The sequence below is a fragment of the Lonchura striata genome, chromosome 18 (assembly GCF_046129695.1).
Source record: "Lonchura striata isolate bLonStr1 chromosome 18, bLonStr1.mat, whole genome shotgun sequence".
NCBI classification, from domain to species: Eukaryota; Metazoa; Chordata; class Aves; order Passeriformes; family Estrildidae; genus Lonchura; species Lonchura striata.
Genome location: NC_134620.1, coordinates 12432915 through 12447258, shown reverse-complemented (window position 1 = coordinate 12447258; position 14344 = coordinate 12432915). Strand labels below are relative to the sequence as shown.

The window sequence follows — 14344 nt, the reverse complement described above, 5'->3', positions numbered from 1 at the left end:
AAAAGCTGACTAAGGAATTGTAATGAAAAACAGCCCAGTGAGACGTGCCAGCTCAGTGCCCCACATGTACTGCCCTACGTTTTCTTCGGGACTTTTGAAATTATTTAGTTGAAAATTAGAACAATCTAACCCATGGGCAAACATGCAGATCAATATTTTTTACTACTAGGAAAACACTGAAAGGTAAAATTTAAAACTGCATTTACTGGCATCCAGATATCTTGAGAACTATTTGCCAAATTCTCTTTGTCCACTTTCTTTTACCCTTATCACCTTCCTCTGGTGGGATGCAGAGGCTGGACAGTATCTTTTGTTAGTTCTCTGCCAACCCTCACATCTTTGCATTTGGCTGTGAGGGCCTCACAGCTTTGGAATTCACTCCCTCTCTGGAATGAAACAGCCTGAATCTACTGACCTTCAGGGTTCACTCAGAGCTCATCTTTTCTTTCCAAGCACTAGAAAGTCAGAAGTAAGAGAAACAGGAACCATTTGTGGGCAATAAGAACATGTCAGGCTTGTCTGCAAATGACACAGCTTGCTTGTTTTTGGTGTCAGAAACGTTCAACAATTAGATAGGCAATCTTTTTCATATTTGTATAAATCAAAATAAAAATCAACCACAGAGATGGAGAACAAACTTAGCCCAGATGGATATGAGCAATTCTGTTATTTCTGAGAGCTTCAGCAGCAGTCAGAAATAAACATTACTGAAACTTGAAGAATACATTCCTTTCAAACAAATAAATATGTTTATCTCTTTGGAGAGTACACCTGGCAGATTCTTTTCCTCTTCAGTCTAAGGATGTGTGCTACATTAAAAAAAAAAAAAAAAAAAAAAGGAATACACTAAGTGAAAAAAAATCGGGCCTGAAAAAACCAAGTCTCAAGAACTCATTTTGTAGTTGGGTAGTCTTGAGAGGTCTGGCTTTAATTCCCAACCCATTCTGCTGCCAGAGATACTTGTACTTCTTCAGCTCCGGCCCCACCAGCAGAACTGCCACACTCCCTCTTACAAAATTAGGGCTGGTTTGCTACAAATCTATGATAGCAAAAATCCCAAAACCGACTGTGTTCTTGAATCTCACCAGTCATTTGGTTTTCTGTTTCCAGAACAGCAGCAGTGCAAGAACTGCGTGGAAATGCTTTTCCCTTGATGTTATGCAATTTTCAGACAAATGCGTCTTGCATAAAACAACCATGAATGCTCCTAAAGATTTCAAATATCATAAAAGGTGGTGAAGACTATTACAACAGGGTAACTTAACTCCAAAGTACGACAGACTTAAGTTGGAGATGTTCAGCAGTCTGTAATAAACAAATTGTGTTGCTAATTTCCTCAGCCAGAAGAGAAATGCAAACACCTCAGTCTGCACTGGGTGCATTTTTGCAAATGTTTAAAGATTTGCTAGAGAACCTATTCAAATCCTAATGAGGATGAGCTCTGGCCAGCACAGGTATCTGATTAACTACAAAACAATGCAATGCAAGATGACTGCTGTTCAGATAAGAGATAACACCTCTCCAAAGAGCATTCTCTCCCTGAGTTACAATCTTGGAAACAGCCCTCCAAGAAAAACAGCTTCTCCTCTCCTAAGAGATCACAGCGGGGCTTTCCTGCTTTCAGATGTACAAGTAGCTGCTCATGATGGTCAGAAGCACAGAGGAAAGCAATTTTCAGTTTCATTGTAAGGATTTTTCCTCATTCCTCTCATTCCTTCTCATTTCAGAGTAGCTCCAAGCACAGTAACCAAACTATTCAGCTCTCTACATCTGCCAGGCACAGGCATGCAGGCTGACTGCTCAGCACAATCAGAAGTGGAAGCTTGTATCATCAGATATTCAAAATGTCAGAAGTAAAAAAATCATCTTATATCACGTATTTTGTGGATCATTGTATCTCAAAAGTCACCCTATACATATCTGGATCGCCCAATCCACCACATCATGATGTTTACAGCCTCCTGTGACCTGAAGCCTAGGAATGTTTGTGTCTGCAGGATGAGCTCTCATTTCCACACTTCTTCACTCTGGAGCACAAGCTGAACTGGTACCGTTGGCACAGCAGCAGGAGCTGAAACAACTTCCCAGTTTTCTTCTTGAACTGAGGGGAATTTCGTGTGACCTTCCTCAAACACAGGAGGAAGATCTGGCTGCTGGGAGGGTGCTGCAGTAGCTCTGGCTCCTAAACACTCCCCAGCCTCACTCAACAGCTCATGGCTTCTTCAGGAAGAAATTCTTGAAGCATTTACCACTTGCCCCTTAGGAGCAGCAGTTTAAAACCAATGCTTACAGAGAGAGCCTACTGAGCACTTCTTGTTCAGAGTTCAACATATAAAACTATTTTACCACATCACCAGAAGCATCACAGCAGCTCCTGTTTGCTCTTATAGTAAAAGGACACACGGTTGTCAAATACCCCAAACTCTTCTTTGTCTCTTTCTCTCTTTAAATTATATGGGGGTGGCTTGATTCCTTTTAATTAACCACTGTGACTCCTTGGTCCCCTAAACTGGGAGGCATTCCACAGCTGGAAACTAAGGTGAAACTGAGCAAAGTAATGATGCTTTCAAAAACTTATTTTTCTTTCTTTCAGCAATAGTCAGTTACATGATCCTAATTTCCAAAAGTATCAAGGAATATTCATCTAAACTATGGATGAAATACTGATAATGGTAATGCTTTTAATACTTCTCTTTTAGACACTGTCACTTTCACAAAGTTGCAGGGTTCTCTTATTAAAATACCAAATCTTTTATACTGGATATTAACAAAATGCAATCTCAAAAAGGCTCCAGTAATCCCATATTTAACTAGACATTATTAAATATTTACAAAGCTGTAACATTCTGAAGAGACATAATTATAATGGAAAACGACAGGCATCATTAGAATTCCACCTGCAATGAACGAAAGAATTGAGAAGTCAAAAATTGAAGGGAGTTTGTTCTGTAATTACAGCATGGATTGGGTGCAAAAACCTTTGGATTTCATTCCTAACTTTCACTGCTGACTTATTTTTTTTACTGTGTAGTACCATGCTGTATGCACTTAACTTTTATAGACTTTATTATCTGCTTGTTTATAAGTGGAAAATAATTATTCCTCCTCTCAAGGGTGCTGACAGTCTTACTAATTGCAGTCCATTTTGAGATCATCAAAAGAAATATCAGATACAAGTAGAAAGTATAATTGTTATTTTATAAAAGCATTCGTTAATCACCAAAATTTGGTTGTAACTTACTTAATTCCCAGTCCATCCTTATTTCTGAAGATGAGGGGAACTCGGAGAGCTTCTCTTTGAACATACTCAAAAGTAAAATCTGTGGAAATGAATAAGAACAACATCCAAAAGCAATTACAATGGTGTTGGCACCTCACAGTTACTTTTTCTCAGACTCTCCCCATTTCCTTTTTCTCACCAAAGAACTCCCTATCACCTAAAGAGAAATAGAAAGAGAATGCATATTTTAGATCTGAACCGGAAACCCAGTGACAGACAATGCTGTCCCAGCTGCTCCCTATTTTTCCTGTTCACTGATGCACATAAAATAGAAGCCAGTCAGTTTGTCAATTAAGGTCTGTGTTGAAACACCCAGGCTGTAATGAAATACCAAATTAACAGTTAAAGGATAATCCAGACCAAATACTGCAAATCAGTCTGGTATTTTTTGGGCAAATGTGTAGTTTAAAATGTATGTGTAAGTTTAGATATTCTAAGTTACACATTTCTACTTAGATAAATATGTTTTCTTGTGAGCATGATCTGGTTCTAGCAGAGAGCTCTGATTCTATGAACACATATTCTTTTTATGTGGAGGTTACTGTTGGTTTCAACAGAACAACTTTTCTTTTAATTAATCAGCAATGTAAGTCCAGGAGCTGATAGTCAGATTTCATATAGCTCCTAGCACTTAGGAAGTCTGGGAAAAATGAATTGTGGGGTGTCACAGTGTAATATGCATTCAAAGTAAAAATTAAACAAATTTGTCATGTTAACACTGGCCAGAATTACCTTGTTGCTCCTCTCTGAGGATTACACAGGACTGGCCTTTCCTGGGGATTTCTCTATGCACGGTCTGACACAATAGCAGTGATTTGGGGATTAGAGAGGAAGTTACAAGGCAGCGATTTGGGTGAGCCATGGCTACAAAACCCCACACTCATTTTGGAGCCTTCTGCCACAGAGAGCAGAGGAATTCCTGCAGCAGCCATGGACTGTTTCTATGGCTCTGCTATTCCCCCATTTTTACAGGAAAAAATTACTTTTATAAAGTCCACACACTGCCTTGAAATGGAAAGCATTGCTTGACTGTTCAGCACTACAAAATGTCCTGCACTGCCAAACCCAGAGCACACTCCCTGCAGTTTATTCAGGTACACACGAGCAGTTTAACTCCAAGATTCTTCCAGCTGTTCACACTCCTGGGCCAGCACAAGCACCTCAGCCTGAGCTTCTATTCCTGATGTTTCTCTGCTCTCAAACCTACACTAAAAGTAAAAGAGGAGCCAGAGGCCAAACTCCCATGCCTGCACATGTACTGCCCTCTATTTTTACTTTTTCTTTGCTGTATTCAGTTAGTAATTATGACAAGTAGGGATGTAATGTTCCTACTTAAGAGTTAGCAAATCAGAGCAGTGTAATTATCCATTTACAGAAACATTAAAACTACAGAAACTTTATTGCCACTAGTGTCAAAGAAAGTGTAATGAACACTCAACTAAGGTTACCAAGTAAATATTTCTGTGCTAAATAAGTCATCCTTCCTCATAGGCATCCCCATTACAGCTACTGCCTTTTGGTAAGCAAATAATAAACCGCAGAGACTTTTTACAGACACTGATCCAAGTCAGAAAGTCAACAAACATCAGGAGTAACATTGGTGGAAGAAGCAGAGGCAGCCATGTAGCCTTGCAGACTAAAGAACAAGTAGTTATGACAAACTGCATTCAAGCCAAAAATCACAACACTTCATGATGAGTTATCATTAAAAATAAAAACAAGGACATGGGAAAGACGAAAAAATAAATATTGCTCAACTAATTCCATGTGTTCATAGAAATTGTTTTATTCTTACATACTACTGTCATTGTTTCAACCAGATTCAATCCAACTCTTAGGTTTATAGAGGAAAAAAGTAAACCAAAAGTAAAAATAAAACCAGAGCAAATAGCAAGGCAGATCCTTTCTTCCTAATGCCCCAACAAAGCATTTAAATCCCTTGTGGGGTAGAACAAAGCCGACACAGACCACAACAAAATAACAAAAGACACTCATTTATTTTCAAGTTCCCTAGAAAGGCAAGAGCTGCCCAGAGATTTTGGAGCTGCCAAGCCAGGGAAGATGTGGATTGTACTATCCCTAGCATGGAGCAGTGGCAACCACTGGAGTGTTTGGAAGCTGAAGGTAGAATGCAATCATTTTCTGGAAAATTAATTAACATTTTCCAGCTAAAAAATAGTTGCTTGTGTTTTGTTTGGAGGAAGAGGGGTCAGGGTTGAGCTTATCTCCTAAACAAATACCTTCCTAAGTAAGATAGGTATTTAATTTCTCTACCACATCAACTTTTCTAAAAGGATCTTAAAATGCTCATGCAAAACTAAGCCAAGGGGAGAAAAGGAAACTTTCTAAACTCGATTAATGTCTCCACGCAGCTAGAACGATTTCAGGAGGATTCCAGCCAAAACTTCTCTTTCCTTAGAAAGCCATCCTAAACAAGCTCCTCAGTCAGGCCGAGTTTTGGTGATAGCCATCTGGGATTAGGGATCCGTGTCAGCAGCACAGCGGTAAATAAAGGTGACCTGCAACCCCCCGGCCCGTTTGATTCCCGGGCAAACCTCTCCCGTTTCCCTTCCTGCCAGGCGTGCGGCAGAGCTGGGCTGTCTGGCTCTGCTTACCGCTCCGGAATTGGAGTCACCTAAGCAAAGCAAGTAACTTTGGGGAGGGGAGCGATGTAATTTAATATATGATAGACTCACAAAGAAGTTATTGACTTTAAAGTCTCCGAGCCTGGCGAACAGGCTCATCAATCGCACTCTTTCTCAAAAGTGGTCCTGGGTTCAAGGGGAGGCGGAGGAGGAGCAGGAATCACCTCTGGCTAAGTGGGGGCTGGGGTTTCGGCCTCTCCCGTGCCAGGACCTGATTCCTGACCAGCCCGGTGCTGCGCTGGGGTCACGGTGGCGGGGCAGGGCGGGGGAGGCGCTGGGCACTTGCCACGGATCACCGCGCTCATCCCAGCACCGCTCTGGGGCAACAGCCGCCCTCCGGGTGCAGGGGGACGGGCCGGGGCAGCCCCACCGGGACGGGCCGGGCCGCAGGGCCCCAGCAGCAGCCGCCCCCCGGCTCCCCTCGGGCCGGCAGCGTCACCGGATCCCCGGGCAGGGGCGCGGGCGCGAAATCCGAAGCCGGAGCGGAGCCGCACGTGGAGGCGGCGGCGAGCGCGGCCGGACAGCCCGGCGGTGTTACCTTTGCCGTCCATGGCATGCACGAAATCCCCGTGGTACATTTTACTCTTTAATTTCTCTTCCAAATTGAAACTCCTGATGCTGACAATTTCCTCCACGTCCGAGAGGTCCTCGTTCTCATCGTACCGCCTTCGGCCGATGCAGCGCTAGAAAAGACACAAAAAACCAAAATAAAATACATTGTCCGGAAAAGAAAAAAATCGAGAAAAGCACATGGATCGTGCACAACGGTTTGATAAACACATTCTGGGGGAAATAATTAAGATGGCAAAGCACAAACTGAACAAAACCCGAACCCAAACAAGATCCAACCCCGCTGCATGCACCTTTTCCATCCCGTGATATGGAACTCGGCGGGAATAACAGGTGCTTGGCTTCAGGAAAACTCAAACTTGGGTTGCTGAGCAGGGGCTGGTGCTGGAAGGAGAGCGGGGGACACGTAACTCGCCGGCAATTCACAAGCTACAGCACCGAAGCGTTTTGCAATCCCGTAAAAGCCCTTGAACGGCGGTAAATGCTCGTTAACGACCGGATCATTCTTTTAATTATTATTATTATTATTGTACGTGAACACGAGCTAATTCCCCGGTGAAGGGAAGGGGGGCGAATCTTCGCATCTGATGCCCAGCATCCAGGTTTCGGTATTTACATAATCCGAGTGTTTCCATAGTCACACCGGAAGCGGCGATTTAAAAACCAGATCGCTTTATGTAACGCCGCGATGGATGCGCAGCCCCCGCGCGCTCCCCCCGCCGCCCCGCACGCTCGACAGCGCCGAAAGCGCGGGGGTCCGCGGCCGAGGGCCAGCGACGAGTTCAATGCGGGGGGATGTAGGGTAGGCCCGGCGGAGGCCGGTGACGCTGCCCCGGGGAAGCTGCGGCGGGCGCGGAGACGGGGCTGGAGGCGGCGGGGACCGGCCGCGCACAAGGTAGGTCCCCGGAGAAGCGGGGGGAACCCGGTGCACCGGTTGCCGCCGGCGGCTCTGCTCGTCTCCCGGCAGCTCTCGCCCTGCGAACCCGCCCCGCAGCCCCGCGGACACGCGCGGTGGATCAGCGCAAACCCGCACGCACCGGAAAAAATAATGATCCGTGATCGTCCCACCCTGCCCGTCCCTCGGTTCCATTCCGCCCCTTCCCCGCTGCCTCAGCCGCGCTCTTGCAAACTAAGTCGCTCCGCTGCCTACGTCCCACATGCATTTATCCCTTTGCAAAAAATTAAGCAAAATCAATTAAAAGGCACGAATAGGAAAGAGACCGAAGCCAGCTACACACCAATCTTCTTCCAGAGTCTTTCTTTGCCTCCATTTTTTTTGAGAGTTTCATCACTTATTTGTCAACAGTTCCTGTCCTGCATATTTGGCCCAAATGGGGAGGAGGCAAAACAAAAGCCATCCAGGGCTCGCTAAAGTTTTGCAATTTTGCACCAGGACTTTTTTTTTTTTTTTTTTTTGGGGGGGGGGGAAGGGGGAGGGAAGGGGAGGGGGGCGGCGGCGATGCCTTTTGCAAAGTCCTAAGGAACCATGTTCAGGCGCTGCGTGTGGAGCGGGGCGCAGGCGTCGCAGTGCCCGGAACGTAAACAGCGGCGGGGCCGGGGGGATGGCGGGGGGGCGGACCGGGGACACGGCGCGGTACCGGCTGGGCTGGCCGGGGCGGGCGGGGTTGATGTCCGGGGGTACGGCACAGGACCGGCGCCGGGCTGGCCAGGATGGGGGGAATGCCCGCGGTACCGAGGCGGTACCGGCGCTGGGCTGGCCGGGATGGGGGGGCTGGGTGGGATACGGGGGCGATACCGGCGCTGTGCTGATCGGGATGGGGAGCTCGCCGGGGTACCGGGGCAGTACCGGCGCTGGGCTGGCCGGGATGGGGGGCTGGGTGGGATACCGGAGCGGTACCGGCGCTCTGCTGGCCGGGGTACCGGGGCGGTACCGGCGCTGGGCTGGCCGCCGGCCCCGCCGTGCGGTGTTCGGTCACGAGTGCGCGGCACGCAGGCGCTGAGCGGCAGCGGGGGGACGGGGACGGGGCCCCACAAAGGCGCGGACGGTCCCTGCGTTGGTACCGCCGCCCCCGGGATGTGCCCGAAGAGTTGAGCGGTTTTGCTTAACCGGGAGTAATTTGAGCTCCGCGAGTGTGTCCGACCCCAACGGCGTAAAACCGGGGTGAGGAGTGGCGAATTAATGCAGCAAACACTTGAAAATAATCTTATAATATACAGACTTTGGGTTAATTGTGGTGGTGGCTTCGCTCCGTGCCTCTGGCACACGTGCGGTGCAGCTCGGCGCGGAACGCGCACCCCGGCTGGTGCCGGCACCGCTCCCGGCACTGCACCCACGTGCCCTATGAAAACCGGTCATAAAATCCAGAATGTATTGTAAATAGTGTTAAGCAGGTGTTAAATAAACCAAAATTGCTTTTGCAATACGCATGTACAACAGGTAGTTAGAAATCGCATGAAAAATAAGAAGAAAATGCTGTAAAGTAGCTGCTGATACAAAAAGTCTGCAGGATGGAGATCCTGCAGTTCCAAAAACTTTCGGCGGGTCTCATTTCTACAACACCCCCTAACATCTACTCTAAATTGATGCTGAGCAAGTATTGGGACCATCTGATTGCAATAGCAGGGTCAGAGTGCAGGTTTTGAACAGCCCCCAGGTTCCACAGCGTGGCTCCTCTCTGAAGTGACATCCCTTACTTCCCCTCCACATCCCCCAAGAAAGGGAACATCAAAGGATACCCAAATCAGGGTCGGGGCTGATGGCTTTGGCAGTGTTCCTCTGGTTTGCTTTTTGCAATCAGTTAAGCATCCTAGGTATTATATGAAATATATTAAGTGTTAATGCAAAATTTAAAACACATTAAAATTCAACTTTGCAGGCCTTGCCATTGATCTCTTTGGAACAATTCCTATTTTAATGATCCATGGATAAAGGCAGGAGAGGGCGGAGTTCTAACAGGATTTAAGGCAGTGAGCTTCTCTTTCTGATTCTGCCCAGGACTGTTTGCACAATCTTGAAAAATCATGTAATCTTTCTCTAACATCTCCCTGTTTGCAGATGATTGAACTTTATTATGGTATGGAAGTGTTTTATAGGCTATATATTGAAGTGTGGATTCCAGATGTCTGTTGGAGCAAGTGCATTATTAATCCATAATCCTGAGGAGATATATACATATCTCAACCTTTCAGCCAAGATTACTCAATCTTAAAATTAAATACATGTGTACATCTGTAGAATTGAGGTCAGGATACAAGATAAATGGATGTTACTAGAGAATCATCAGACAAAAAACACATCTCCATCCATGCTGCAAAAGTCTACCAAAAGAGACAGAACAGAGACATAAAAGAAAATCAACTCATTTTTCTAAATATTTTTTTGGACATGGACAATCTGAGACTCTTGGTGTATCAAGCAAACCCACCAAAGCTGTATCCATCACATACACCTGGAAACATCAGAGCGCATTATAGAAGTGTGGAAGTAAATGTTTCAGAAACAACACAGTTTCTATCTATAGATCTCCAAAAATAGAAAACACTTTTTAAAACTTGTTTTAAGACAGAAATTATACCTATTCAACTACAGTTCATTATACCATGAAAATAATCTGTGTGTCAATAACAAAAAACCTATCCCAAACTTAAAAGAACTGGGGAAGGAAAAGGAGAGGTGGAATGTGTAGGTTGTGGATGATGAGAATATCCATATCCACAGCTATGTTAGACAGGATAAAAACATTCAGAAGCAATATTAAATTCCTATGCTTAGTGCTGGCTGATGAGGGTTGGGGCTGGTTTTCCCCCTGAGCAGATCATGGCACAGTTTTCCAACAGTGCCCAGAGCTGGGCTCCATCAGGCAGTGCTTGGATGGGACATCCCAGGGCTGACAAAAGACTTGGCCTTCTTCACAGTCAAAGAAGGAAAACACATCATTTTGACATTCTATCACAGAACATTGTGATACAATAGGCTGCACTGAACTCTGAAAAAAACACTAACACTTTATTTTGCTGGATGTTAATGTAGCTTAAATTATTTAAGATCTAATCATGCCAAGGCGCAGGATCCTGACCTCGTTAGCTTGGAACTGGGAGCTGTCATTTAATTAATGTTGTACTGCAAGGCTCATGCTGAAACCAGAGCTGAACTTCTCTGCTGGGGAAGGCTCTATGAAGACATGGGATCATTTCACCCCACTGAGCTCTAAAACAGTTAGTTCCCATTGCACAGAATGGGCCAGACTAATCTTAAAACACTTTTAAAAATACTGTCTATCCTGTAAGATCTACCATTCTATACTTTCTTTACCTTGGGTTAGGATAGAAGATTAGATATTTAAGTATTTCTCTGTTTTATGAAGGAAGCTGAAATACAACTTTTTTAGACATGGTAGATAAAAATCTTTCCCCTGCAGAAATTCCATCAACTAAATGTTAAGTTCTGCTTCAGATGAGATTTGCAAAGGATGTTTTCCTTAACCTCCCTGGGACTGCTGGCAAACCTGTATTTGCCTTTTGCAAGTTCAAATATGTTGTTTTTAATGCAGATCTACCATGACTTCCACTTTGTGGTGGCTTGATTCGGGTTGGGTGCAGTAACAGGAACAAATGGAAGTGCTGATTTGCATATGAAGCTGGAGATCTGTTTTAGCAGAGCTGCTCTGCCAAGGGCAGCACCTCGGTGTGCTCAGCACCGGATCACATTAATCACAGGGTACTCAGCCAACCTATTCAGCCTCCTACAGAAAATACAGAAGTACATTTTTAGCAGAAAAAAAGAACTGTGAGTATCCTTGTGACAGTGTACAGATTTCTCAGGGCTTTCTGGAAAGAAACTTGGACTTCTGCCACCTGCTCCAATTGTGTTCACGCATAAATGATCCAGAGAACGGGTTGACATTACCTCTAATTAGGGGTAATAACAGGCTGCTACTGAAAGGGCCCGTTCCCTTTCCTCTTGCATGTACGTCCCTCACTTTTCCTGCATTAGGTCTCGTGTTGGTGCAGCCACGGGGCGAGTCAGTTCAGTGACCCGATCCCGCAGAAAACTTAGCCATTAAGAAAAAAAATATATATTTATTTCATTAGGTCAATCCACTGAAGCTCTGCAGCCATTTGATCGGTGCGATTCACAGGCTGGAGAGGGCTGAGATGAAGGGAGAGGGCAGGATACACCCTTTTGGTGGCCTTCGGCAATTGCAGGGGTCACAGGTGACAGCAAACCCCGGCCCTGAGCCCCAGCATGACTTCAGAAGAACTCCCTGAAGCATTTCTAAGAGTTAATTAAGCAAGGCTGACTCTTTTAGTTTCAGCTCACTCTAGAGTGGCAGTGTAGAGGTGTGTCATAATGAGTAATAGAGTTAGAAATAATTTATCCTGTTTAGTTTGTACCTCAGATGGAGCTGTAAAATGGGACAGAAAGGGAAAAGGGTGCACAAAGCCTCATGTTGAACCTTACTGTATTTTTTCTGTTTAACAAACTGAGTTTTCTTTTCTTTCTTACAGGAAAGGAATGTTTATTTCAAAGTTACAACACTGAGGCTGGAATCTCAAAATGACACATGGGTCTGGTTTGGAAAAGGGCATCAGATGAAATGCCTTTGCTGATTCCGCAGGTCCTTTTTCATACTTTTTCTCTGAATGAAATACAAACTCAGCAGAACCTCAGTGTTTAATGCTGTATCTTTCAAAGCCCTTTCCAATAAACAGGAATAAGAGTGATGGACAGGAAAATAGAGGAACAGTGAGTTCAAGGAGTCTATTTAAATACAATTATTTAGAAAGACACTTGAAGTCCTCGTCGGATGTATGTCTCTTGCAGATGGTTCTTTTATTTAGAGAAATCTGATTTTAGGGAACAGGTCAAGACCTAGTACAGTAGTACTCCCTCATGATGTTACAGTTTAACCATAATTTTGCACAGAAACAAGAAGAAATAGTGAACAATCCACCATGGTTATGTACATGTACATAAACATTTGTCATAGCTTATAAGCAGCAATGCAAAATATTTTTAATTATATAATTCCACGGGACAGAGACTTGAATGTTTTTCTGAGATGTGAAGAAAGTTCTAGTTATTGTTTTTGATGGTTATCATATCTCCCAAGGAAAAAAGAGATAAATCACAATTGGTTAGCCTCAGGCACCAGTGGGAGACAGAGAATGTTGATTGTGGGGTGGTCTTCTGGGTTTTTTTGAGGGGGCTTAATAATTAAAGCACACCAAAAAAAGAGTAATGTTTTATAATCACAGACTCATTTAGGTTACATAAAATCTTTAGAATGATCAAGTCTAACTACAAACCTAACACTGCCAAATCCACCTCTAAATTTTATCTTTTGCTGGACTTCAACTCAAATTAATCCTGCACAGCGGTACTGTCACCCAGAAAAGAGAAGGATTGTGGCCAAAATTCCGTGGAGTCAGTGATAGAACAGCAGAGGCTTTTATGGAAAGACTAAGTCAAACTCATTCTTCTACTGAGGTGTTTTAATGCCCCTGTAGATAAAAATCTCACCCGAAGTTGTTTATAACAAGAGGACTGTGTTTATTTCCTGAGAAGGGAATGAGATCAAATCTACATGGTACAGGGAATGCCTCTGAAGACTTCAAATCCTTAAGATTATTTTTCTTGGATGTTTTCACTACATCTTTTTAAAAAGAATGCCTTGTACATGAAAAGCATCAAGTGACCTTGTTGGTATAGATTGTCGTTCCCATTGTTGTGCTTAAGGAAGTGAAGGATCTTGCAAATCAGAAAGGTGTGAAGAACAAAGCAAAAATGTTAAAGACAATCTGCCGTGATTTTCCTACTTGTAAATAAGGTGGGACATGTCAAAACAATACAAACTAACGATGCTTTTGATTTTAAATGAAACTAGCAAGGATTCATCTCCTAGGTGACCATCCATGTGCCTGTTAATAGTAAAAGTATCCTTGTCGAGTATTATTTGTATTGTTAACATCCTATTTTTCTTAACTACAAATTGATAGCAGCAGGCTTGTTTCTTACACATCCCTTAAATCTCCTGATGCACAAATTTGATGTGGCACAAGCAGTGTGTTACCTCACCTTTTCAGAAATCACCTTCAGAACTCTGCCAAGTATTCACTAGGGAGCTCTGCTCTACGCCTCACTTTTCTCTCTGTAAAACACAGAAAAAATGAATTATGGTTTAAAGGGTGTATGTGAACCTGGTAATAAAAAAATCTTTCAACACTGGCATGTGTAGATGTTGAAATGTGCTGTTTAATCAACCTTATCAAGTGCTTGCTGATAAAGGCGGGTTTATCAAGAGCTCTGGGCCTACCAAATGTGAAAAAACTGAATTACGTGACAATGGGTTAGCTGGGTCAGTTTTAATTAGAAGAGAGGGTGTTTGTTCTATCTGGTCTGGATCCACATGTTCTGTCTGCTCTGCACAGGTGTAGATTAGACGTTTAAGCATTTTAGGATGGGGGACGACAGAAGGAAGAGGCCGAGGCACGGCTTTGTGCTTGTTCTGAGGGACGTGTTGCAGGGGGACACCCCATCCTGTCCGCCCTGGGGAGCGCGCAGGGGCTCCCGCACTGGGCTGAGGGGCACAAACCCACCGGAAACTACAGATTCCCGTCGGCTGCACTCCGGTGAGCTGCTCACCCGGGGAGCGCGGCGGGGGCTCGGTGCGGGGCTCGGTGCGGGCTCGGTGCGGGGCTCGGTGCGGGCTCGGCCCCACAGCCCCGCGGGCCCTCAGCGCCCTCACGGAGCGCGGCTCGCCCGGCGTGGCGCCCCCTGGCGGCGCCGGGGCACAGCGCCCGCCCGCGCGGAGGCGCGAGGCTGCCGGGAAGCGGCGGGGCGTGGCCGTGGGCGGGGCCTGGGTGCCGGGAGCCAATGGGGCGCGGC

The 14344-nt window shown here is 45.1% G+C and overlaps 1 protein-coding gene and 1 long non-coding RNA gene across 5 annotated transcripts in view; one reads left to right on the top strand and one right to left on the bottom strand.

Moving 5' to 3' along the window:
- Positions 1–7896, bottom strand: part of KDM2B (lysine demethylase 2B) — a 106426-nt gene extending 98530 nt beyond the window's left edge. Inside the window, exons 1-3 of one of the 3 annotated variants that reach the window (XM_077787255.1) lie at positions 7734–7896; positions 6464–6608; positions 3242–3320 (exon numbers count right to left, since the gene is read on the bottom strand). In XM_077787255.1, the coding sequence (XP_077643381.1) occupies positions 3242–3320; positions 6464–6608; positions 7734–7784 (275 nt within the window). In that variant the 5' untranslated portion in view covers positions 7785–7896. Of the gene's footprint in view, positions 1–3241; positions 3321–6463; positions 6609–6788; positions 7187–7733 lie in introns of those variants that run through there. The other 2 variants (XM_021532716.3, XM_021532709.3) reach the window with 2 other exon arrangements.
- Positions 7157–13684, top strand: LOC110471758 (uncharacterized). Of its 2 annotated transcripts, none has more exons than XR_013340935.1 (2): positions 7157–7390; positions 11965–13684. It is a non-coding gene; the product is annotated as an uncharacterized LOC110471758 (long non-coding RNA). The 2 variants fall into 2 exon arrangements; XR_002465636.3 differs by lacking the exon at positions 7157–7390 and adding an exon at positions 7909–8033.
- Positions 13685–14344: the final 660 nt, after the last annotated feature.